At 40.5% G+C, this 26,711-nt stretch overlaps 2 protein-coding genes across 2 annotated transcripts; both read right to left on the bottom strand.

The window, feature by feature from the left end:
• Positions 1–5,508: 5,508 nt before the first annotated feature.
• On the bottom strand, positions 5,509–21,455 carry LOC124111345 (protein GUCD1-like). The gene is made up of 9 exons (XM_046471003.2): positions 21,257–21,455; positions 19,565–19,670; positions 15,636–15,701; positions 13,794–13,893; positions 11,709–11,800; positions 11,042–11,144; positions 10,558–10,603; positions 8,017–8,094; positions 5,509–7,214 (listed from the first exon to the last, which is right to left on the bottom strand). The coding sequence occupies exons 1-9, from the start codon at positions 21,285–21,287 to the stop codon at positions 7,093–7,095; spliced, it is 744 nt and encodes a 247-aa protein (XP_046326959.1). The 5' UTR covers positions 21,288–21,455; the 3' UTR covers positions 5,509–7,092.
• A 1,195-nt stretch (positions 21,456–22,650) lies between these two features.
• LOC125380013 lies at positions 22,651–23,571 on the bottom strand. The gene has a single exon (XM_048395980.1). The coding sequence runs from the start codon at positions 23,569–23,571 to the stop codon at positions 22,651–22,653; it is 921 nt and encodes a 306-aa protein (XP_048251937.1).
• Positions 23,572–26,711: the final 3,140 nt, after the last annotated feature.

Below are 26,711 nucleotides of genomic sequence, written 5' to 3' on the forward strand. Positions count from 1 at the left end.
ACATAACATTCATTGATAGCGGGACGAGTCTTCTTGCAGGTTACGGAAAGGGGTGAGTGGTGCAACTACACCACTACACCACATGGTGTGTGGGGGTGGGGGGTCAGAGGAGAAATCCGGTGAAACTGGATCCTGATAGAGTCATGCATTTCCCATTTTGAAGCAAAGCAAAACAAATATTAAATATTTCTTGAAGCCTGACAATGGATTGACAAACATTGCATGATATAATGACACAATGGCTCAATTTGATTAAAAAGACAACACAAATGGTATCAAAGTGTTATACAAAAATAGCAACAAAAATGTATTTTGATAAGATAAGCAGTGTTATACAAAATATGTAATGAATGTGGTTTTTGAGATATGCATGAAGTAACAGTTCTAAAGATTCAACAGAAAAACGTTAATTACATCTTGACAAATTAATTCACAAATGCCATTTACAATAATGTGGTATGGAATAACATAATTCTCTTGTTTCTGTTTTTGGCTTTGAACAAAATCAACACAAAGCTGTCTTTTTGTCCATTTTTTGCAAGCAAATTAGTTCTCGAGTCAGTCACACAAGTATATGTCAATATACTGTTAAAGTTTAATAGAGTTATCTGCCCTTGTTCTACAGGCGAAATGTGAATGAAAAACAATGAGTGAAAGTGGGCGCGATTGAGAAATAATACAGGTATCTTTGGTCCTCTAATATTTGGCACAGTATGTCTTCTGGACAGTGGCAGTTACATAATACGTTTGTTTACTCTGTATCGTATCGATACTTTACAGTGGATTTGGTGTGCGTGTGATACTTCCACCATGAGGCCCTTACGCCCACCACCCTACATCATGAAAACTCACCTACACAAGTAGACTCACCAACACCAAGATGATGTTCCATGATAAATTACATTTTCAACAATAATGATAAAATTGAACGATAAATTACATTTTCAACAATAATGATATAATTGAACGATAAATTAGAAACAATTTTCATTCATATTTGTTTCCAAAACTGGACTAATAAAGAGCTTTAAACAAGCATGAGTTAGTGAGGAGTTAGCGGACTCCCCCCCCCCAAACAAGCATGAATAGGATGAGGCATTAGCGGATTCACCCCACTCCCAAACAGGCATGAGTTAGTAAGGAGATACCAGACTCCCCCTAAAACAAGCATGAGTTAGTGATGAGCTACCGGAATCCCCCCAAAACAAGCATGAGTTAGTGAGGAGATACCGGCCTCCCCACAAAACAAGCATGAGTTAGTGAGGAGATACCGGACTCCCCACAAAACATGCATGAGTTAGTGAGGAGATACCAGACTCCCCACAAAACAAGCATGAGTTAGTGAGGAGATACCGGCCTCCCCACAAAACAAGCATGAGTTAGTGATGAGCTACCGGAATCCCCCCAAAACAAGCATGAGTTAGTGAGGAGATACCGGCCTCCCCACAAAACAAGCATGAGTTAGTGAGGAGATACCGGACTCCCCACAAAACATGCATGAGTTAGTGAGGAGATACCAGACTCCCCACAAAACAAGCATGAGTTAGTGAGGAGATACCGGACTACCCCCAAAACAAGCATGAGTTAGTGAGGAGATACCGGCCTCCCCACAAAACAAGCATGAGTTAGTGAGGAGATACCGGACTCCCCACAAAACATGCATGAGTTAGTGAGGAGATACCGGACTCCCCACAAAACAAGCATGAATTAGTGAGGAGATACCGGCCTCCCCACAAAACAAGCATGAATTAGTGAGGAGATACCGGCCTCCCCACAAAACAAGCATGAATTAGTGAGGAGATACCGGCCTCCCCACAAAACAAGCATGAGTTAGTGAGGAGATACCGGACTCCCCCCAAAACATGCATGAGTTAGTGAGGAGATACCAGACTGCCCACAAAACAAGCATGAGTTAGTGAGGAGATACCAGACTCCCCCACAAAACAAGCATGAGTTAGTGAGGAGATACCGGACTCCCCCTAACAGAAGCATGAGTTAGTGAGGAGATACCAGACTCCCCACAAAACAAGCATGAGTTAGTGAGGAGATACCAGACTCCCCACAAAACATGCATGAGTTAGTGAGGAGATACCGGACTCCCCACAAAACAAGCATGAGTTAGTGAGGAGATACCAGACTCCCCACAAAACAAGCATGAGTTAGTGATGAGCTACCGGACTCCCCACAAAACATGCATGAGTTAGTGAGGAGATACCAGACTCCCCACAAAACAAGCATGAGTAAGTGATGAGCTACCGGACTGCCCACAAAACAAGCATGAGTTAGTGATGAGCTACCGGACTCCCCACAAAACATGCATGAGTTAGTGAGGAGATACCGGCCTCCCCACAAAACAAGCATGAGTTAGTGAAGACCACCGTGTCCCTACAGGGAGGAAGGAGATATGTCCATCAAGTGACTATTGCTTGAAGCCACACATTGAATCTGTACTAAATGATAAAATGTTGCCTTGGTTCCTGAAACAATGACTAGAATTCACAAACAGTTCAACCAGGCAATGTGTATTCATTGTCAGATCCTGAAGTTGTATTGACATAGAACTTTAAGAGCACATATATCTAAATGTTAGTCTATCAAACAAGTTGCATGACAAGTGACAAAACCATCCCCATGTTCAAAAACCTGTCACTTTGTCAAGCATAACTTCACCCAAGCTTTTACGCTACCTAGAATGTGCATCCAGTATGCACAAATGTATAGAGTGGATGCAGAAAAAAATATACATTGGTTCCTGAAACACGTCATCCCTTGGGATGCAAAATAATATTCATTGTACCAAATTCTTGACAAGAAATATATAAGTTCCTGTAATTCAAATAACTACTAAATCTTACACTACAGTTGTCACTAACAATACAATTCTATAGAGGACCCCCATACCTCCTCTGGGAACCCTTGAAATCAGTACTTGGCGGTCCCCTGGTCCCCTGGACCCCTAGTTTTGCAGGTCAGGATAAAACCCTGTCTTCATCATTTTAATGATACAATGACCTGATTTGGTTCAATTTTGTACTTTGACACATCAATGCACCCAACTAAAAAGCTTAGTAGAATAAAAAAATTGGTTATCAGGAAATGGCTTTTAAAAATATAGTGCAGGCGGGCGGTGTGGTTTTTTTTGCTTGTTTAAACTTGTATGTAACCAAACAAACAGTTGTGTACAATCAATCTCGCTATATCCATTAATTCTTTGATGAGTATAATACTGGAATTATGTAATAGACTACTGTTGGCAGTGCCGTAGCCAGCCGGGGGGGGGGGGGGGGGGGGGGTTTGCCCCCCTGGATTTTTTATACAAAACAGTTTTATTTGAATCATGAAAATACAAGTAGGGGACAAGTGATACTTGTACAAATATTTCCACCCCCCTGTCAAAAAAAGTTAACTTCGGCCTTGGTTGGATGTGGAATATTTAAGGATTTTTAGTTTTTTTTAAAAAGGGAAATATATAAAAATGAAACGTGCGGCGGACTTTGTGATGAAGCAGGCGGTGCCTGAGACCTAAGATTTTTTTTTTAGCCTAAGGGGAGATAACTTGGAAGGAGACTCATATTTCACCTGGGTGCGTATAGGACTGCTTTTGACCCAAGTTTAACCACAATCCAAATACAACAAGTAGTGACATTGCATCAAACTGACACATCCTCACAATAATATATCAGACATACACTGTATACAGAAGAAACACTGACACAAACATTACATCTGCATCACTACATACATTAGAAATATTGTTCTCACTGACACAAGCATTTAACAATATTCACAAAAACTTCAACAAAATATTCCAAAGAATTTATACATGCTCAAATAACATTATCAACCAATTCCAGAATACATAATTAACAATCAAATAAACAAAACAGGTTCATGGCTCACGTACACTAACACTTCCCATACAAACAGTTACACTATGGAAACAGACACGACAGACCAGGGGGTACCTCTGTTAAAACATTGTGGATGTGTCAATCTCATTAAAATCACATCTTATCCTCTGCTGTGATAACTCCCCATGTGAAGACCTGACTCACTGCTGTGAGTGAGTAAATGTGGTTTTATGCTGTGTCAGCAATATTCCAGCAATATCACGACAGCATGTGAGTCTGGGTCAGGTAAACCAGTGGTTGATAGCATGAACAACAATTCACACAGCTGATGTACAATCAAAATGTAACCAGTGATCATCATCTCTCGTTGGTTGGTTGGTTGTTGTTTAACACCACACTCAGCAATATTCCAGCTATATGATGGAGGTCTGTAAATAATCGAGTCTGGACCAGACAATCCAGTGATTGACACCATGAGTATCAATCCACGCAATTAGGATGCGATGACATGCATTAAACCAAGTCAGTGAGCCTGACCACCTGATCCCGTTAGTCGCCTTTTACGACAAGCATAGTCGCTGAAGACATATTCTACCCCAGATCTTCACGGGTCTCATCCTCTGTCACCTTTTACTGTACTCTGCCCTCAAATCCACACTTTTAAGCTGGTATTGATAAAAAAACATCTTATATATCTGATCCATCAAGTTTATACATTGGCAAAAGTTGTTCTTACACAAGTAGTATCAGGAATTACATTCGGAATGTTAAAAGCCACTATCTTTGTCCGCTAGTTCAAAATCATATGAAAATGTACATAATTTAGTGTGAGTGATCAGTATTTGAGTCCTGTCACGGCATGTAAGCTTGATGTGGGAGGAGAGCTCATGGTGATGCAGGTCTCAGGCGTTTATTCAAAGAATACAAAGTTGAGGAGAAACTAAAGAAGGAAATTACTTTGTTGTGTGTTTAACATGTACCTGAAGTGATGCAGGTCTTAGATGCCTACCACTTGGGTGAAACCCATGGCCATGGTTCATCTGTGACAAAACTTTCACTCCCTAACAGCTGGTGCTCATTCACCATGCACTTGAATGATGTGCCTGAAAACATCCCTGATGAAACAGAGGTACCCCATGTCTGACGCAGCTGGGTGATACAGACGACATGATTATCAAGCAGTATATCAATCTCATTATTATCAGATCTTAGTTCTCGCAATCGCTAAACAAAGATCTGAGGACATCCCATTATGGGTCACGTCAGAAGGACCTCTCATCCGATCAATCAAAGCGTCGCATACCAGATCATGAAACGGACAGTTGGAATGTGTCTTCTAATCATGCAACCTTGAAAACGTCAACAATGGGTATTCAGAACGACAGTTACGACCGCGACCGATTCTGTCAAAATTATCGTCTAGATTCGCTTCAGTGGGACAAACATTTGAACAGAGGTGGCCTTGAACAGTATGTGGGAAGCACTGCTATACAATCTAACCCATATATTAGACATTCCGGAATGTTCAGTTTTCAAAATTTTAATCGAGAACTGTGTCAGCATATTTTTCAAGCGTAGTCTGAAATGGAAGTTGCCAGGTTGAAACGAGTGCCATAAAGCTCAAGAAAGCTGCTTTCTAATTGGCTGATGTCGACTTCTTGTAAGTCATTTCAGTGGTCGGTCAAAATTCGCGAAAGGTCGTTCTGACGTGACCTGTAATGGAATGTCCTCAAAACTTTGTTTAGCGGAAGCGAGAACTCTGATCTGATTTGAATGAGATTGGCAGTATATGTGACAAATGATGGATCCCAGTCAGGGGGTTGTTTTGTCCATACTGCACTCATAGACTCCCTCTCATACAGGCACTAAAACAAAATATTTGAAAACGCTGCAATTCTTTGGTAAGTCAACAGTGTAGATTTCTTCACTTTCCTCATTTTGTGGTGGTGTTTCTGTATTAAAGCATTTTTTTTTTCATTTTTGGCTTTTTTCCCCATCTTAAAAAATAATTTGTTTTAGTTTTCTGATATTTTCAAAGAAGTACAATGAACTTTATGAATACGACTGTGAAAGTGGACACACTCTTAAGCACACACTTGTCCTCACACTGTACAGTGTCAGTGACTGATCCATCTCCACCTCTACAAAGTGGACACTCCCTAAAGCACACACCTATCCTCCCATTGTTCAGCCTCAGTGACTGATCCATCGCCACTTCTACAAAGTGGACACTCCCTAAAGCACACTCCTGTCCTCACACTGTACAGCGTCAGTGACTGATCCATTGCCAACTCTACAAAGTGGACACTCTCTAAAGCACACTCATGTCCTCACACTGTACAGCATCTTGGATGTCAAGTTTTAGCAACCTATGAATTCTTCTGCTTTCATCTCACTTTCTGTATTTTGTGTCCACTTGTTTGACTGTTGTTTAACACCCCACTCAGCAATATTCCAGCTATATGACGGCGGTCTGTAAATAATCGAGTCTGGACCAGACAATCCAGTGATTGATATTGTGAAAAACAATGTGACACCATCAACCAAGTCCCCGAGCCTGACTACCTGTTCCATTTAGTCCCCTCTTACGACCAGCATAGGTGGCAGGGGACCTTCTTTCTAACCCAGAATCCTCACAGGGTGACACTTCTATTTTGGGTAACAAAATTATAGTTTGACAAATATTACAACCATATTCTGATGAAGCAAGACAGTGACACAAACAAGTGATTATCTGTATAATGCCATAGTTTGATGGATCATGTTGACCCATAAAACTGAATAATCTGATAAGTATATTTGACAAAATGCAAGTATAAAATAAATAATAAAAATAAAGAATTCAGTTCAAATTTGACACATCATTAGGGTTCAGAAGTTGGCACCAGCTCAACATCAAGTGAAACAGTATGAGAGCTGAGAATGACTTGGGCCATTCAACAGTCTTGTTACACACAGACTGATCCCATGAAACAAGGGAGATAACTCATCGTGCAGTCCACATTCCCATGCATACATTTACAATTCTAAACATGTTATGAATGTGAAATATCACATCAAAAAGGCAAAAATCCCCAAAACATGTAAAGTTTTGATACAAAGAAATCTCAGCAAAGAAATGTCACCATTTTGGGGTAAAAATGGTTTGATTTTTTACTTTGACAAATGCTTGTAATGGCATTATGGATCAAATGGTTTGATCGTGATGATGATTCTGCCTAATCTGATTCTGATCTGTCAGTTATTCCATCCCACTCTTCTCTTGCTCGGTCTCTGTTTTCTTGAATATGAACAACAAGTCCTCGTCTGTACCAAAGCTTTTCCTGGCCTTGTCGTACTGGCTGAATCGGCTGCAGCACATGTCTGCAACACCAGTGTTAACCATTATAAGACCGACCATGTTAGCATCAAACATCCTACCAAACAGTGCTCTTGTATTTACTTGTTCAATAACGATCTACAACATTAAGGCTAGACTAATGTCCAAATGAAATATATCAAGTTGAATATACCCCCACAACACAAGGCACCCCACAACATGATATACCCCACAACATGATATACCCACAAAGCATGATATATCCACAAAACATGATGCACACCCACAACATGATATACCCCCACAACATGATGCACCCCCCGCCATGATTCCCCCCACAACATGATATACCCCCACAACATGATATACCCACAAAGCATGATATATCAACACAACATGATATACCCTCACAACATGATATACCCCACAACATGATGCGCCCCCACAACATGATATACCCACACAACATGATATACCCACACAACATGACATACCCACAAAACATGATGCACCCCCCAACATGATGCGCCCCCCCCCCCCCCCCCCCCCCCCCCCCCCCCCCCCCCCCCCCCCACCCCCCCCCCCCCCCCCCTCCCAACATGATGTACCCCAACATGGCTCCCTGGTCTGGGTTCCTGTAGTAGATGTGACCCTTGTCTATGTTGTACCCACACAACACAATGTACTCACCTGGGCCTCCCTGGTCTGGGTTCCTGTAGTAGATGTGACCCTTGTCTATGTTGTACCCACACAACACAATGTACTCACCTGGGCCTCCCTGGTCTGGGTTCCTGTAGTAGATGTGACCCTTGTCTATGTTGTACCCACACAACACGATGTACTCACCTGGGCCTCCCTGGTCTGGGTTCCTGTAGTAGATGTGACCCTTGTCTATGTTGTACCCACACAACACGATGTAGTGACCTGTAATGCGGAATAATAAGTGTGTTGAGTATGGGATGTCTCAAGAGACTTCTCATCTGGCAGATGTCCATTCCTGACCTGGACTTGCTATTAGTGGTTTGTGTAGGGTCTCTGTGTCACAAAGGTACTGTTTATAGCTACACAACATCATATTTAAGGTAGCAGACAAACAATATTGTATATTGACCTGCCATCCTATATTAACCTGCTATTCCTATATTGACCTGCTATTTCTGGCAGTTTGCCAGTCTAGTCCACCTTTAACCGTTAGTTGAGCTTAAAGACAAGAGAGGTCAATCAGGGAATTTATGATAAACTAGCAGACAAACAATACTCAAAACCAAGTGTATGTGAAATTCATTTTTTCTGATCCAACACTGACCAATACTTAGTGAACTACTGTTCAGTCATACCAGCTCACCATGTAAACATGTCTATTTCGAAAGAGGGTCACTTGGTGGCGTTTCCACTAGGGCTGGGACAGATAACTCGGGTACCCGGGTCGGGTGGGTACTGAGTAGGACCTGGGTAGCCACAGGACTACCCGGACCCGTGGTTAGTCATGTGCTATATTGTCTAATGATATCATCTAGAACTCTATGGTTACACTACAAGTCATTAATGTTTGCTTTTCTTTCTGACTATCCACTCATTCCTTCTGATTTTTCATATGGTTGAATAAAGATATAACTTAAGTCAACTTCAGTGTATGCATGACCAGATTGTTTAATACATGTATCTAAATACATTTTGCCAGGGCTATGCTAAAAAAGTTCCCAATCAGACATTTGAGACATCTCCTGAGACCTACAGTGGGTAATAGGGGGTTAGGTACCCGGGTAGTAAATTTGGACTCGTCCCAGCCCTAGTTTCCACCTTACATAAAGTATGGCTGTTGAAATGAATGTGTTGCACTTTGTGGCTGATGGATGTCTTCACAGCAACAATAAAGAAGTATAATCAGCCGTCCCCTACTGAGAAAGGAAACATTTGGTTGTTTCTCGATCCAAACCCTATAGAGAGTTCCCTGGCTACCATATATGAAAAACTGCCCCCGTGGTCTAGTGGATAGAGCGCCTGACCACAGAATGGAAGGTCAGTGGTTCCATCCCCTGGCTGCGTTATACCAAAAGACGTTAAACAATGGTACTTGTCTAGCATTGAGGGGATAAAACAAGGGCTGTTTGGCTCAGAGTCAGTATACTGTATCTGAGTGGGGTCTCCATATTATACATAGCATGGTACAATCTCTGATGAAACAGAGGTACCCCATGTCTGACGCAGCTGGGTGATACAGACGACATGATTGTCAAGCAGTATATCAATCTCATTAAAATCAGATCTTAGTTCTTGCTACCACTAAACAAAGATCTGAGGACATCCCATTACGGGTCACATCAGACCGACCATGTGCAAACTTTGACTGACCAATGGAATGACTGACAAGAGGGTGACATTAGCCAGTCAGAAGGCAGCTTTCTCGTGCTTTATGGCACTAATTTCAAATTGGCGACTACCCTTCGAAACATATTTGGCAAATTCTCGATTAACTATAGTTCGGAATACCCCGTGTTAAAGTTTTCAAGGTCACATGATGAGAAATCACATTCCAACAATCACTCTCATGATCATGTAAGCGATGCTCTGATTGGTCGGATGAAAGGTCGTTCGGACATGACAGGTAATGGGATGTCCTCAGATCTTTGTTTAGTGGTAGCAAGAACTTAGATCTGATTTTAAAGAGATTGAGCATGGTATGTCCGTGGGTTAGCACTATCAACCGACTCCTACAAGCACGCACGCACGCACGCACCCATATTAGTGCAATAATCTAGAGCGCGACGTTAAACCCCATGTTAGTCACTCAAATACCCCTGGGTATCAGGTGCAGTTGGGTAGACTACTGATTAAAATGTTGACTTGCAATAACCTTGAATGTGACATTAAACTCCATTTCATCTCACCTCACCTTGACTCACTATTCAAACTCTTTCTTAGCACTCACCCCAGATTGTTGAATTATCTTTATTTATATATGTGTGGTGAAGAAAACACAACCAAATCTGATCTTTTAGTCACGAGTATACATACAAAGATATATACAAGATTACTGAGTTCACATCGTAAGGTGTAAATACAGTAGAACATGGATATAACAAACTACCAGTGAACGGAGAAATCAGTTTGTTACATACGTGTTCATTATATACGTTTACGCTTGGAAAGGTCTGCCATCTTGTATAAAACAAAACACAATACACATAACTGCAGTAATGACTTGTATTTGCAGTGATCACTTCATAGCATTCATTTGATAACATTTCATAACATTCATTTATGACATTAAATACATAACATAATCATTGTATCCGTTTGTTCGTTGTATCTGTTTGTTCGCTCTATCCATGTTCGTTATCTCTGTGTTCTGCTGTATTCGTGAATTATTCTTGACATGTGACTTACCTTGATATCCAGCACAAAGGTCCAAGCAACACAAACAACCTTTTCGCTGAGAAATGAAAAAAAATATCAAAACATTCAGTTCTCAAGACATGGACAAAATTATTATTCCTTCAGCAATTTTCTTTCTGCACAGTGTGATTCTGATCTTAATCTGGATTCTTTTTACATGTTGTTTGGAGATGATCCTTACATTTTGTTTGTTTGTTGTTTAACGCCGCACCCAGCAATATTCCAGCTATATGATGGCGGTCGAAAATAATCGAGTCTGGACCAGATATTCCAGTGATTAATATCATGAGCATCGATCCAAGCCAAGTCACCAAGCCGGACAATTTGATCCATTACGTCGCATCTCACGGCCAGCACAGGTTCCAGGGTACCATTCTCACCAGGAATCCCCATGGGGTCAATGAATATTGAAAGTCTGCATACATTTTATTCTCAAGGATTGAAGTACATGTATTATGCAACCACTGATACTGACCACTGAGTCACACCAGATACACTCCATCTGCGTCCAGTTGACCAGACTAATGACCAGATTGTTAGTCTTCAGGTGACAGATGATGTCGTCAACACTCAGCGTCCTGCACAGAAAGTCAGAACTGCCATGTACGGTATTCCAAGGTTCTCTTGTTTTACCTTCAACACTTGCTATGAATGGAGATACACTACTCAAACAGATTAACTGTAGTAAGATTAACTATAGTAATATGAAAGAATAGGGTGTTCTTTAACTTCTTTTGAGTTACATATTAATCTGTCATGGCCTGGCAGATTAACTACAGCAATATGAAAGAAACACTTTTTAAAATTTCTTTTGAGTTACATATTAAGCTGTCATGGCTTGGCAGATTAACTAAAGTAATATGAAAGAAATGGGTGTTTTAACATCGTTTGAGTTGGATAATGTATTCTGCAGTACATGAAGAATATTTGATGTAATTTTACTTTTGTAAGATATCAAATAAATTTTCAGAATTTTGATTATTCATCTTTCCTGTTATTTTGTTTCTATCAAACATAACATGTGCTACAGAAAATTAAACTCAGATTTATTCACATACATTGTACCATGCATCTGTAAGAGAAACTCACACAAGTTGTCTCCCCTTAACAGAGCCTTGCTGCTGAAGCCACCCATAACTTACTTTTGCTCCACAATGATGCCATTAGCCTTGGCATCGTCAAACGCCTTGTTGACCCGAACTGACTCCTTGTCATAGTTCCGGCAGTAGTAGGCCTGCACCAAGAACACATTTCACTGTTAACATGGTCAGCAGAGTGAGCAAGTCTGGATGGCCCAGTCAACTTTATATAATATGTATATGCAGCTAAATACAGCTAACAAAAGTTACATTTGGGACAACACTTTCTTAGTAAAATACAGATTGTAGTACTTTTGGGGGTTAAGTCCCATCCAGGATTCTAACCCACACTGCCAGAATGAGGCACCTAATCACCCGGGCCCACCTGCACAAAGCGATCTTAGCACTACGACTATTGTGAGCCTATGTTAAAGTGTGGGAGTTACTATCATCTTAGCACTAAGATCGCTATGTGCAAGTGAGCCCTGCACACAAAGTCAGTGGTGAGTGATGAACCACCGAGGCATCTGCAAAAATGAAAGTCTGACACCTGGAAGTCTAGATCACATACTTTGTGTACCTCTCTTGGGAGAGGGAGGGATTAAGGGGGGAGGGGGAGGTAGTTTTGGTGTTTTTGAACTTGCGCTTTCTGACCTTATGCCGGCCAGGCCAATTAGTGGTTTCACCGAGGAGGGTATGTCCGAAAAGGAAGGGCCAGCTGGGGGTCTTTAGGTTTGCTTATTTAATTTTGGGGAAATTTGGAATTTTGAAGAATGTCGGGGATCTAAGCAAGTTTGTGTGGTTGTGTGTTATTTTGGATTTTATTTATTTTTATTTATTTACTTTTTTAGTTTTTTAAGGGTTTTAACATGGTCCTAGAATGATTTTGTAGTTTATTAGATGGGGCCTAGTAGGCCTGTTTTAATTAGGAAAATGCCTAATGCCTTGAAGTTTGTAGGTCATTTAGTGGGTTTAGAAGTGTTGCCAGACACATTTGGTTGTTACTGTTTATTGTGGATTTGAGGGTTGTTCTGTGTTGTTGGTGGTGTGTGCAGTGTAATAGTGCGTGTTCAGGTGTTTCTAGTTGGTTACAGTGAGGGCATTTACCTGTTTGGTGTTTTCTGATTCTGTGTAGGGGAGAGTTTAGTTTAGTGTGCTCTGTCTTTAATTTGATTATTGCCCTGTCAATTTTTTGGATTGATGAAGAATTTGTTTTTTTGGAGTGGCTTTTGGAGCACCTGTTTTAGTTTACAGTTTGATTTCTGATATTGGTTTTGCCACTTTTGGAGAATTTTACTCTAAGTGATATTTTTTATCTTGTTTTTACATATTGGTAGGTTGATACTTATTTCTTCTTATTTTAGTGATGCTTTGGCTGCGTTGTCGGCGTGTTTGTTACCAAACACTCCGACGTGGGCAGGGATCCTTACCAATTCTATTTCTTTACTCAGATTGCGGAGCTTGTTGAAGCTTTTGAGTATCTGTTGAATTAATTTAGGTCGATTTTGTTTGTTTTTTGTTTTTAATAGCTTGGAGTCAACTTAGTGAGTTATGTAGAGCTGTGGCCATCCCCATTAATTCGGCCATGTAAATTGATGGATTATTTGGGAACCTACAGCATTTAGTTTTTTTTGTGGGTTGGGTTACATGAATGCCGAATCCTGTGTGTTTCGAGCCCGTGTTGGAGATCACTTTGTCCTCAGTCAGTGAGTTTTAAACTGTTGATGCATGTGTTGTTGTGGATGACAAGGGGTTGGAGTAGCGTGTTTATCTAACAGAATAGACTGGCTGGCGATTACTCAGTGTTATGTCAACAACTTGACGAGTGTGCCAGGTTAATGAACTTGGACTAATTAGACAATTGACACAAAGTGATAATGTGTAATTTGGGGAAAACAGGATGTGAGGGATTATGTGTTTAATCCTGTACTGGCTGGTTTGGCGTGTGGAAGTGAATTCAAGAAATATGCCTCCTTACGTCTTTTGTTTGTTGTTGATCTACCGCATCATGGAACTATTGCGAGTGAGCGTTGCTCGCAGTTTTCACAGTACTTTCCTGCTCGCAAAACATTCTAGATTTACATTGTGAGTGAGGTATTGCATCGGTGTTAAAGATCTGAACTCATATCAGATTGACCCCCCACTCACCTGCTTGCTGTAGTTCTTGTCTACTCCCAGGGTGGTGGTGAAGTAGTGGTGGGGGATGGCATACCGCTTCAACAGGTACGTCAGGTCAATAGTCCACACGCTGAAGCACAACAACATTTCTGTCATCATAAACTACCATACTGTGAAAAGGGAGGTAAGTGCTGCAGACATAAATAACAATTCACTTTGGTGAACCCTAGGAGCATGAGCACTGATGAATTAGGGAACATCCCATGTTTACTCGGGAAGAAACTTGAATAAAGTTTTCTTTCAGTTAATGAATACTATTTACGGTAGCAATATATACTCACGCCAAAAGAAACGCCAACATAAAATCATATAGAGAAGTATGTATGTTAAGTAGAGATGTTTCCAATGTGTACCACTTATTGACAAAACTAACAATCAGTAAAGTGTTACCACAGAGTGTCTTTATTCTTATCAAGATGTGCTGCGTGTGATTTCCCAACTTTACATGCTAATCCTGCATGAGACAAATGGTGCATCTCGAGTCATGGATCTATGATGTCACATGTGATGCGTTCATGAGCATCGGTTCACACAACATACCAGTGTTTGATTGTGCATCGAACCTAACTAATATCTCTTAAATATGAGTAAGTCTTCATATATTAACCAACATGTATTCGCATTTCTCTTGGTGGTGAGTGTACTTTATGAAAAGAATTTTTTTTCCCTCATATTTGCATAAATAATAGCAACCGTATACATCTGGAAATGTTTGCTTTGTTGTTTTACGCCGCACTCAGCAATATTCCAGCTACATGACATGGTCTGTAAATAATCAATTTTGGAGCAGACAATACAGTGATTGATATCATGAACATCTATCGATGCAATTGGGATACGATGACATGCATCCACCAAGTCAGCAAGCCTGACCACCCGATCCCGTTAGTGGCCTCTTACGACAAGCACGGTCGCATTTTATGGCACGCATGGGTTGCTGAAGGCCTATTCTACCCCGGAATCTTCCCGGGTGTCATCTGGAAATACAGCCATCTGCCTATTCTGTGCATATACTGTTAGGAGGATCATCTCCATAATAACAATTAGTGGTGTAACGATATGGCGATACATAATTGTATCCCGATGCACAGATTTGGAAAGCATGTATCGCGATACATACGATTTTTTCATAACACACATAAGTACTTTTAAACATGAAATACGTTTAACAGTTTCAAAGCCAGTTTGTTGTTTCAGTAAAACATACTGTATTGCTGACAATTTGCTTTAACAGTAAATAAACAACTTATATCTTCTTCAACTGTACTTGTCACATCTTTTAGAGAGCAGAAAGTCATCAACTTGGCTTAGCTTGTACCAGTAAACACTGTATCGTGATACGTATCGTATCGCGACCCTCCCGTATCGTCACACCTCTAATAACAACGAGTGAGTGAGTGAGTGAGTTGGGTTCAACACCGCTTTTAACAGTATTCCAGTTATATCACAGCGTGTCAGCTTAATGTGGGACGAAAGCCCGAAATGATGCAGGTCTCAGATGTTTACCACTTCAGTGAAACCAATGAGCACGGGTATGGTGCTGACAAACCTAGAAACATAAATGGGGCGAACTTGATTCGAACCCACAATCATAGGTTTCTGGCGTGCCCAAGGGACGCAACTCTGCACAGTGAATCGCGGTGCCTTAGACGACTGGGCCACCAGTGCCCCCTAATAACAAAGAGACAGTATTCTCTTGACATGCTTTTGCCTTCCAGAAATATATTGATAACTACAATTTCATTAGCATCTTGTGTACAGGTATACACACATTACTGTCATGGGAGGGCAACTACAGACAGAGGACCTCACCTCTCTCCACACTGCAGGCTGTCCAGGTCGGAGGTGTACACCTGGTCACTGGGGATATCAAAGTATCTGCAAGGACAACACAAGTGGTTTAAACATATTTTTATTTCAAACGAAATCTGGATCGGTAAACAAGCAAAACTTGCTTATGTAAATACCTCTCCAGGTAATAACTTAACAGCTGGTTATATATAAGATAGTCTAAACATAAACATACTAAATGCACAAATGAAATACTTGAAGCCAATACATTGAAGCAAGTGGTGTCTGTGAAATAAATAATGCAGTTTTCCATTACTATATGCATAAAATTAAGCTACGCGAATCTTTGCTTTTGACAATGAAATCGTTAACTGATTTAAGAATAGCCATGTTTGTAGAACTGCTGACTGAACAACTGCCATGTAATATCGTTTTTAAATCATACCCATGTGTGTAGAAATACATAGTGTTTCTGATATTATGGTATTTTTGACAGGTATAGAAAAAGTGAATTGCATCTTCAAAGTGATATCCACAAGTGCAGTCTGGTATGTCGTCTAAACTATCAGCGTTTAATTCACTGCAGCCGAGCCTAAGGCGACAGTGGACAATTTGGCATGATTTATGTCCGTATTTTAAGTTAAATTATTAATAAACACAAGTCAGTCATGTTGTCTGAACTATGAACCCCATCAGGCATCTTTCTCACTACACAGTTATCTTAAACTGACATGAGGCCACACTTTTAAAAGTTTATGTTTCATGGCTTTATTTCAGCTTTTCCACACAAGGTTGCGAGAAATAAAAATAAATGTATTTACATGGAAGACATCCTGCTGGAGTTAAAACTGAAGCTGGCCTCTTGAATCACTGATAGTGGTGTAGATATGAACTTATATATAACATTTATATTGTATGAGAGGGTCTTTATTACTTGGGGAAACATAATAAAAATAAATAGTTTTATGTCTAAGTTATTTCTTAGACCGGCTGCTTTTCAGTAGAGGTGGCAGGCCTGTGAAATGAAAAATAAAAAGTGTGTGGCTTGAGGGTCAGAGTGAAGTTCTCCAGCTGAAATAGAGGGCAGGCAATCATATACATGTATGACTTTTTGTAGACAAGGAATAAAATCAGTGTCCCTCTAAGAATATTCCTTTGAAGAGCTTCCCACATTTTGTACCCAACTCTTGGACCTACAGTAAATTTGGTCTCGTTCCCTAATGTGTTTCCCACTTTTTCAAATGCTGGGTCCGCCCAGTGTTCCCTTTTACCAGTAATTACGTCTGTAGCTACGTCTGGCAGGTTACATGTCACGAATATTGCACATACATAACAATGTGCATGCATTTGTGTGTGTGTGTGTGTGAGAGAGAGAGAGAGAGAGAGAGAGAGAGAGAGAGAGAGAGAGAGAGAGAGAGAGAGAGAGAGAGAGAGAGAGAGAGAGAGAGAGAGAGAGAGAGAGAGAGAGAGAGAGAGAGAGAGAGAGAGTGTGTGTGTGTGTGTGTGTGTGTGTTCAAGAATATTGCACTTTTATAGCAATGTGCATGGACGTGTGTTCAGTTTGCCCTCCATCTCAGACATAGTTTACTGACTCCAAGCCATCTATTTTATCCTCTTTAATGCTGAGCATCAGGCAAGGTAACAACATGTACTATCTTTAATATGGTCTTTTGGTATGGCACTTTTGAGGATCGAACCACCAACTGTTCCCATGAAGAGGTACCAAGCAACCTATGCTGGTCGAAAGAGCTGAATAAATCAGTTGTGTGGACACCTTAGAGCATGGAACACTCATATTATCAATCACTGGATTGTCTTGTCCAGACTCAGTTATTTACAGGCCGCCATCAAATAGCTGCAATATTGCCCAGTGTAGCAGAAAAAAACACACAATCCAACATGATCTGAGTGAATAAAAATAAACAAGGCATAAAGTGGAAGGGCTCACTTTGCCCTGACTTCGACCCCAGCATATTTCTCAAAACATGAAAAAAGCAATATTTTCTCAGAAAATACACATATCGAAATCAAACTTTTCACTGCACCTCTTCTATTAGTATAGAAAGTGTTGCTTAAATTTGAAAAGAATCCATGATGTAGTTCTCAAGTTATAAGCTGCACAAATGTTGAAGTAAAAAGATCCTAAGTAAAAACATGAAAAATAGCCGTATTTCATTTCAAAAATCCAAATATAGAAATCAAACTTCTCCCTGCAGTTCTCCTATTGGTAAAGAATGTGTTCACCAAGTTTAAAAGGAATCTATGCTGTAGTTTTCAAGTGATGGGTCGCACACAAAAGGAGGAAGGAAATCCTTGGTATAACTATATCACCCAATCCTTTTAGATCAGGAGTATGATAAAACAGCATACTTTCCCCATCATTTGAAACAGGGACTCATAATGATGGATCATACTCAGTTTTGTCATCTCCCTACTCCCACTGCACCAACATAACTGTAAATAGATCACAGAACACATGGCCACTTCCTGTGTTGGAAACCCTTCAATCATCAATGAAGTCGATCAGTGAATAACATGATCAAAGTTTCAAAATGTGTTACCATGGCAACCCTATGCACCTACTCATCGTAAACATAAAACCTCAATATAAAACAGGAGGAAGGAGACAACAAAAACTATATTACAACAAAAAATAAATTCTTCACCAGATTAAAACATGCCCCAGCGAGAGGTAGGAGAAGGACATTCTCAACAGGATTATTAACATAATGCGACCATCGTTTCCTCAACAAAACTTGTAATGTGATGAGAGAGAAAGAAATGAAACTCATTCGCTGATTAAAATATCACAACACACCTACCAGTAAATTAGTTGCTGTGAAGTGCATGCTGACAGACACTTGACAGCACTGAGACAAGGAATTCTTAAACTTATCAAAGAATCTTAACCACACCATTCTTGTTGCCTCTACCAGGCTTGATGGACAGAACACTGCTGAGACAAAAGTCTTAACATCCTTAGCCTGTTTGAGTAACTGCATGCTAACACCGCAGTCAGCAATGTTCCAGCAGCAACACGGTGACCTGTAAATATTCAAGTCTGGAGTAGGCAGTGTGTGGTTGTTGTTTATGCCTACACAGCAATATTCCAACGACATCACAGTGACCAGTACCAGACTTCTCAATTCATGGACATCTATCATTAATATAAGTAATACCGTATTCGATGTAATAAGCGCCCAGGGCGCTCTCAATATTAGAAATAGGGAGCTCTTATTAGAATATTATTTTGGTGAAAAAAAACAGAGTTTAAAGATAAATTTTCGTGGTTTATGCTGACGGCCTGAACTTTTTATATACGACAGATATATTTTTCCAGAATTTAATTGCCCATAATTAAGGGTGCATATAACACACGAGTGCGTATTATACACGAATAAATAAGTCTTGTGTACACTGATCAATCGGAAGGGGTGCTAATTGGATTGTTCACTCGCCAATATATTAGCAAATATGGCCGTGGACACTTATTATGTCGAATACGGTAATTCATTTTTTTATTATTTTGTATTATGTGAACACTATATAGTAATAAAATTACACTGTCTTTCACATTTGAAACAACTGGCAATATTACCAGTTCTCAACTCCCCATTACAAAAGCAACAAAGATCTTGCAACAAAAAATGACCTCCCTCCTTTCGCACCTATCCAGTTACAACTCTCTTCTGATTCGATTAAACTTATCAAGGGAATATGAACGTCCGGACGAGGTCGCAAGTTGGAATACAGACCTGTGCTGAACCTGTATTCTGGACCGTCATTTTGATTGGATGTTGATTTGAAGCTACTGAGCAAGAGACATTTTGTGCTATAATGATGTAGGAGATTGAGTTACGTCCAAATCGAAGCCATAGTGTCGATATCCTAATAGAATTGAGATTTAAAGCACTGAATAATCTAGTATACACTATCATTGTTTGACTCACTTGAGCACCATGGATACGCAGGCAAGTCCGCAGTCCCAGTGGTAACACTGTTGTACGTGCGGCACGTTGATCCTCCGGAGGTGTGAGTCGCTCTCATCTCCTCCTCCTGTAGACAACAGCAGATTTTCATGAAGCAAGACCAAGAAGACAGTATTGCCAATCATATAGAAACGGGTACTAAGGTTGGTTTTCAAACTAAGACAAGTGTCAGGCAATTTGACAAATATTTCCTGGATAACTCCGACAAAATCATGAGCTCATATCTCTTGAGTCATCTCATGTTCTTTGTTTTGAAATCTTACTAATTTAACATTTTTTGTTTGTTGTTTATTTCAGCAATATTCCAGCAATATGATGACAGTATGTAAATAATCAAGTCTTGGCCAGAAAATCCATTGATTGATATCATGAGCATTGATCGTCGCAGTTGGGATACAATGACGTGCATCGACCAAGTCGACAAGCCTGATCACCCGATCTCCTTGGTCGCCTCTTATGACAAGCATGGTTGTCGAAGACCATTCTAACCTGCATCTTTGTGGGTCCACCACTATGTTAACATGTTTAATACCAACCGTGCGTGTGATACAGAATATTGTCAACAAACCCCCATCCATAAATGAGCCTTTTATGTAGAGTATGTTAAAATATCACTAACATGACATGTATGAAGCGGTGACAATGAGAATATCATAGTAAAAGTTCAATTGTCAAAAAATGGCATATATCAAATAGGAAGTGAACATATCTCTACTTTACGACATATTGCTTTCAGCACAGCCAAGGTTGTTCAGCTAAAGCCTCAGTCACACAGACAATGCCACTGCGATACATGCGATACAACCTCCTGGTGACCAAAATATTTGACAATCGCAATGAGGTTGCAAGGGTCTCTGAAAGGTTTCAGTGAGGTCCCCACAAGGTTTCAGAGCGGTCACAAAACCCATTCGGTCGCAACCAGTCTTTAGAACATGCACAAAAGACTGGCTCCGACCTAATAACTGAATCATGATTAACATAAAAAACTGATTCTGGAAAATAAATATTTTTTTCCCCGTTTGTTTCACATGTTGTGTCTGAATAAAAACACCTTTTTTGGTAGTCATTGTGTTATGTGAATCATCACAATATATGTTGCAAAACAAAGTATTGCAATGCATAACACATTAGGATATGTTAGACTGCCAAACAAGTAGAGATCTCATTGGAATTTTGACATGTGACACAATCTCAAGATACTTAAATTAAAACATTGCTATTTTCACACCCAAATTCATTAAATTACCCCCCTGATCAGTTACTCACTGGCATGAATTTTACAATATGACCTCTGAATGGATAACTTTTGTGATAAACATGACACACATAAACAAGTCAATAAGACTTAATTTAGTGTGAGGCAATAGCCATCATTTGATTTTTATACACTGTATATGAGAAAATAAATTGGTTTCCCGTCGCTTACAGTGACAGGTAAATGTTGCAAGTGTGAGCATATATAAATATTTAATAAAGTTAAAAGACCTTATTGGCGAAAAAAATGAGCCTTACTGTTAGTCAGCGGCCAGATTGGGTCTCTCTGTTTGCTTTCAGTTGACTGAAATATCTAATAACTCAGGTAGATTCACTGACTTTTTAAAAATATTGTGTGTATTTACACTGTCTGTGAAAAGCAGTGAAGAAAAGAAGTACCGTGTCTATTGCCAAGTCTTATTTCAGCCATTTCCTCGTGTGTTGATGTGGTGATACCGGCGGATGATGTTCCATCACCAATGTCGCCTCGACTGCCTCTGACGGTTTGCCCAGTCGATGTTTACTAATGAAAGACAGGAAGAAACGACAAACACATGATGTTTACCCCGGAAGTGAGGCTTGTCATCTAAGGGAAATAATCCGTGGCATAAATTGCATACCACATTCAAAGAATTGACACAGATCGACTGTTCAAGAATGGTTTCTGGGTTGGTGAAAAGGGTATGAATCAATATGTCTTGATTTCTTTGGAATCTCTAAACTCGTCTTTATAAATCGATACCAGTTTACAAGATAAAATAATAAACAAAAGGAAAGTATATGCGTCAAATGAAATGTCATGTTTCAACACGATTCGACATCACTGGTTGGATATTGTGTTGCACAAAAGGAGTGATGACAGAGTAGTCTGAATCGAGGTATGACACGTTGTGCCACCTTGCACATTGAACTTAGTGTTGCCAGCCATGAGCCGCTCTCATTCACAGCGAAGGTGCACAGCATCAGCCTCGGCTTCGCCTGCCTCAACACACCCCACTGGACCTATTTCTGGTGGCCCACCCCCTGATCACAGGGGCCCCCTGCTAGAGGGTTGATGGCTTGTCTCTCAGACCTTCCCACGGGCAGTAAGCAACTTGTGCTTGTGTGTAGCCCCTAACGCAAGCTTTGCCACCACTCCGGCTTATAACCGTTCAATTTGGTTTATACTGGGCAACAAACATGACCGGTTCTCAAAAAGGTGTGTTTATATTGACATGCATCTTAAATTTCCCCTTGCATGAAAAATTAATTTCCAATCTATACCCTTTTTGTGTGTAATAATATTTGTATTGTGGTTTATTTGTCGTTAATCTAACACTTTATTAACATGCTGGGCGAAAAGAAATATATACAAAACATTACATTTGGTGTGTGTGTGTTATCAGCTGATACATATGAAGAAGGGTTTCAGATGTTTTTCGTATCAACCGTCATTAGGATTTGTAAAACAGTGGACAAATCCTTCACCAGGAGGACTGTTACATTGGTGTCTTCTTCCTAAGACTTAACCCCTCGTGAAAACCCAGGTTAGAATTAGTTGTCGGTAACCTATGCTTGTCCCAAGAGGGGAAAATCGGGTGGTCAGACTCGCTGCATGACTTGGTTGATGCATGTCATCGTATCCCAATTGCGTAGATCGATGCTCCTGATGTCAATCACTGGATTGTCTGGTCCAGACTTGAATATGATTTGATTTAAACATATTTTATTCACGAGTGAACGGGACTAAAGTGAACGGGACTCGAGTATTTACAGGCCACCGTCATGAAGCTGGGATATTGCTGAGTACGGCGTTAAACATACTCAGTGGCCAGACACCTCATCAGGACGACTAAAACAATGGCCAGACACGTCACCCGGACGACTAAAACAATGGCAAGACGCGTCACCAGGACGAGTATTACACTGGCCAGAAACCCCACAAGGACGAGTAGAACAGTGGCCTGACAAGTCACCAGGACGAGTAGAACAATGGCCAGACACGTCACCAGGACGAGAATTACAGTGGCATGACACGCCGCCAGGACGAGTGGAACAGTGACCAGACACGTCACCAGGATGAAAATTGCAGTGGCCACACACGTCACCGGGACGAGTAGAACAATGGCCAGACACGTCACCAGGACGAGTAGAACAGTGGCAAGACACGTCACCAGGACGAGAATTACAGTGGCATGACACGCCGCCAGGACGAGTGGAACAGTGACCAGACACGTCACCAGGATGAAAATTGCAGTGGCCACACACGTCACCGGGACGAGTAGAACAATGGCCAGACACGTCACCAGGACGAGTAGAACAGTGGCAAGACACGTCACCATGACGAGTTGAACATTGACCAGACACGTCACCAGGACGAGTAGAACAGTGGCAAGACACGTCACCAGGACGAGTAGAACAGTGGCAAGACACGTCACCAGGACGAGTAGAACAGTGGCAAGACACGTCACCAGGACGAGTAGAACAGTGGCAAGACACGTCACCAGGACGAGTATTACAGTGGCAAGACACGTCACCAGGACGAGTAGAACAGTGACCAGCCACGTCACCAGGATGAATATTGCAGTGGCGAGAGACGTCACCAGGACGATTAGAACAATGACCAGACACGTCATCGGGACAAGTAGAACAGTGGCAAGACACGTCACGAGGACGGGTAGAACTGTGGTCAGACACGTCACCAGGAGGAGTATTACAGTGGCCAGACGAGTCATCCGGGCGAATAGAACAGTGACTAGACACCTCATTAGGACGAGTAGAACAGTGATCAGACACGTCATCAGGACGTGTAGAACAGTGACTAGACACCTCATTAGGACGAGTAGAACAGTGATCAGACACGTCATCAGGACGAGTAGAACAGTGACCAGCCACGTCACCAGGACGAGTAGAACAGTTGCCAGCTACGTCACCAGGACGATTGAACAATTGCAAGACACGTCACCAGGACGAGTTAAAAAAGTGACCAGACACGTCACCAGGATGAATATTGCAGTGGCGAGAGACGTCATCAGGACGATTAGAACAATGGCCAGACACGTCATCAGGACGTGTAGAACATGGACTAGACACCTCATTAGGACGAGTAGAACAGTGACTAGACACCTCATTAGGACGTGTAGAACAGTGACTAGACACCTCATTAGGACGAGTAGAACAGTGACCAGACACCTCATTAGGACGAGTAGAACAGTGACTAGACACGTCATCAGGACCTCAGGAACAAAGGCCATCATCATCACTCAGCTTCATTACACATACGTTTACATATGTAAAGCATTATGGAGATGGAGATTTATGAGTAGAGAGGCATAGGCAGTTACAGTTACAATCCAGCGTATTAATTATACATATACATATAATACACATATATTTACACACACGCACATATATACACATACATTCATGTAGTATTACTAGTATGTATCTATTTACATACCCAGTTATCATCTCGTGAAGATCCGGGTTAGAATAGGTCTTCAGCAACCCATGCTTGCCGTAAAAGGCGACTGTGCTTCTCGTAAGAGGCGACTAACGGGATGGGTGGTCAGGCTTGCTGACTTGGTTGAAGAATGTCATCGATCCCAATTGCGTGGATCGATGCTCATGATATCAATCACTGTATAATCTTTAAAATTTAATAATATGTTATGATTCTTTGTGCCCAGTTTAGTCTGTAGCCATGGAATATTGAAATGTGATTTCACATAAAGGTAAGTGACATATTTAGAGGAAGATGCTAGTTTTTCATTCATGTATTGGAGCGACTGGTTGGAAATTCGTAGATTAACTGCATGTTTAAACCATATGGGGGAAATAATATTTTGTGATTGCCAGATATTTGATAGTCCAAGGTCATCCAGAGACACTTTAATAAACAGGAGCCTTTTAAAGTGGTAGTCGTGTTTCAGTGAGTTAGTCAGTGCTAATTGGTATGATTTTGTTTGGGTAGAGTTACATTTTCCGGATACTATTTAAACCAGTAAGCAGACCGTGTGCGAAATACGCATCAGTCGGAAAGCGCACGTTAAATCTCCAAAGTAAGTAAGTATGAGTAAGAGTTTAGGGTGAACGACGGGTTTCGCCGTACAATCTGTTGAGGGAGTAAAACGTGTTAGAGTAAATATATGTCACAGAAAGTCGGTCTGTATCATTTCGATGACACTAACATTTTCGAAACCCCATACAGAGCTCCAGATAAGCTGCGTATCTGCGTAAAATACGTATCAGAAATGCAGAAATACGCAGTGAAATAATATTCAAGCGTATCAAATACGCAACGAACATTACAGATACGCTACACAAATTAAACTTGTGCGTATCATCAAAATATTGAGAAGTAACCCTGCGTTTTCGATTAGCAAATCAGCAACTTATTTTGAAATTATATCCGGACATTCCGTCAACCTTGCCAAACTCCACGATGACAGTTACATCATGATCATTTGCCATCACACTTTCGTGTGGAAGTATCGCGGTATTTTTGAGTCCTATAAAGCTCTCGAACCCACACGACACCAGTTTGCAGGGACAAGATGAATAGTGTTTTTAAATATTTAACTTAAATACCCAAATGTGTAAAAACTAGAGGGTAACAGAAATTTGAATACCCAGATAGAATTACTGATACCCAATGATTTTAAAATGCATGGGTAAAATACCCACAACACCAAAAGCTTATCTGGAGCTCTGCGGCCCATAAATCACACCCGTATAACAAAATAGGACATGCAGTGTGGTCAAATATATAAAATTTACGTTCAATGAATGCTTGGTTGACAATACATTTCCTGGCGGTGGCATACTTGTAAGCGGTTACTGCTGAAGATCAGATCAACGCATGTACATTGATTTACAATCTAAACAGGTTCATTACCAACTTTTTAAGCAGTATTTACTTACATGTTTTCTTCTTTGAAATATATTTAACCATTGTCGTGTTTTCCTCGTGAATTGCCAGGTTGTTTATTTTACAACAATTATTAAGGAATCTGGTGAATTCTATATTTCATGAGGGCTAACAGCTAGAATGACGGATTCGACCGTGATACTGCTAGAATATTGCTAAAAGGGGCGTAAAACCATATTCACTCACTCGACCGCATATAACAGAACACCGTCTTCACCTTGTGATGAGTATGTATGAGTGAGATTGGTTTTACGCCGCTTTTAGCAAAATTACCGCAACATCCCCGCAGGGGACACCAGAAGTTGGCTTTACATATTGTACCCACGTGGGGAATTGAATCTAGGCTATGGGGTATACATTCCATGTTATTGAATATAAGAGATTTTGCAAAGACATTTTTGTATTATGCAAAATATGTGTCGATAAAGATTCGCCTTGTCTAACACGATTTTTTCAAAAAAAGAATCATAAGATTTTATACCGTGTACATAGGTTTGATTACATTAAAGAGGTTATCGTTTAAATTATAGTTAAACGTTTTCTCCAGAGACTAGTTCTCCAAACATTATCGAAAGCCTTACTGAAATCTATGGAAGCTAAATAGAGTTTTCGTTTGCTTGATTTTAGTATTTCAGAAAATGTATGAAGCGTACATAGGTATCTCTCATCGAAAATCCCTTCCTAAAACCAGCTTGGTTGTCAAGTTGGACACCTGTTGATTCTAAGTACTAACTTAATCTGTCATTGATTATATATGTGAACAGTTTACTGATACAGTTAACAGTGTTACTAGGCGGTAATTGACAGGGTTATCTTGTTAACCTTTGTTTTTTTAAATAGGCTATTTCTCAGGGAAAATCCCTGTGCAAAGAACAAGGTTAAATAGTTTTTTTATTGACAGGTGAAAGTAAACATTTTGAGGATTTTATGTACTCGTTACACACA

Source organism: Haliotis rufescens, unplaced genomic scaffold (assembly GCF_023055435.1).
Source record: "Haliotis rufescens isolate VD_foot unplaced genomic scaffold, xgHalRufe1.0.p SCAF_15, whole genome shotgun sequence".
NCBI classification, from domain to species: Eukaryota; Metazoa; Mollusca; class Gastropoda; order Lepetellida; family Haliotidae; genus Haliotis; species Haliotis rufescens.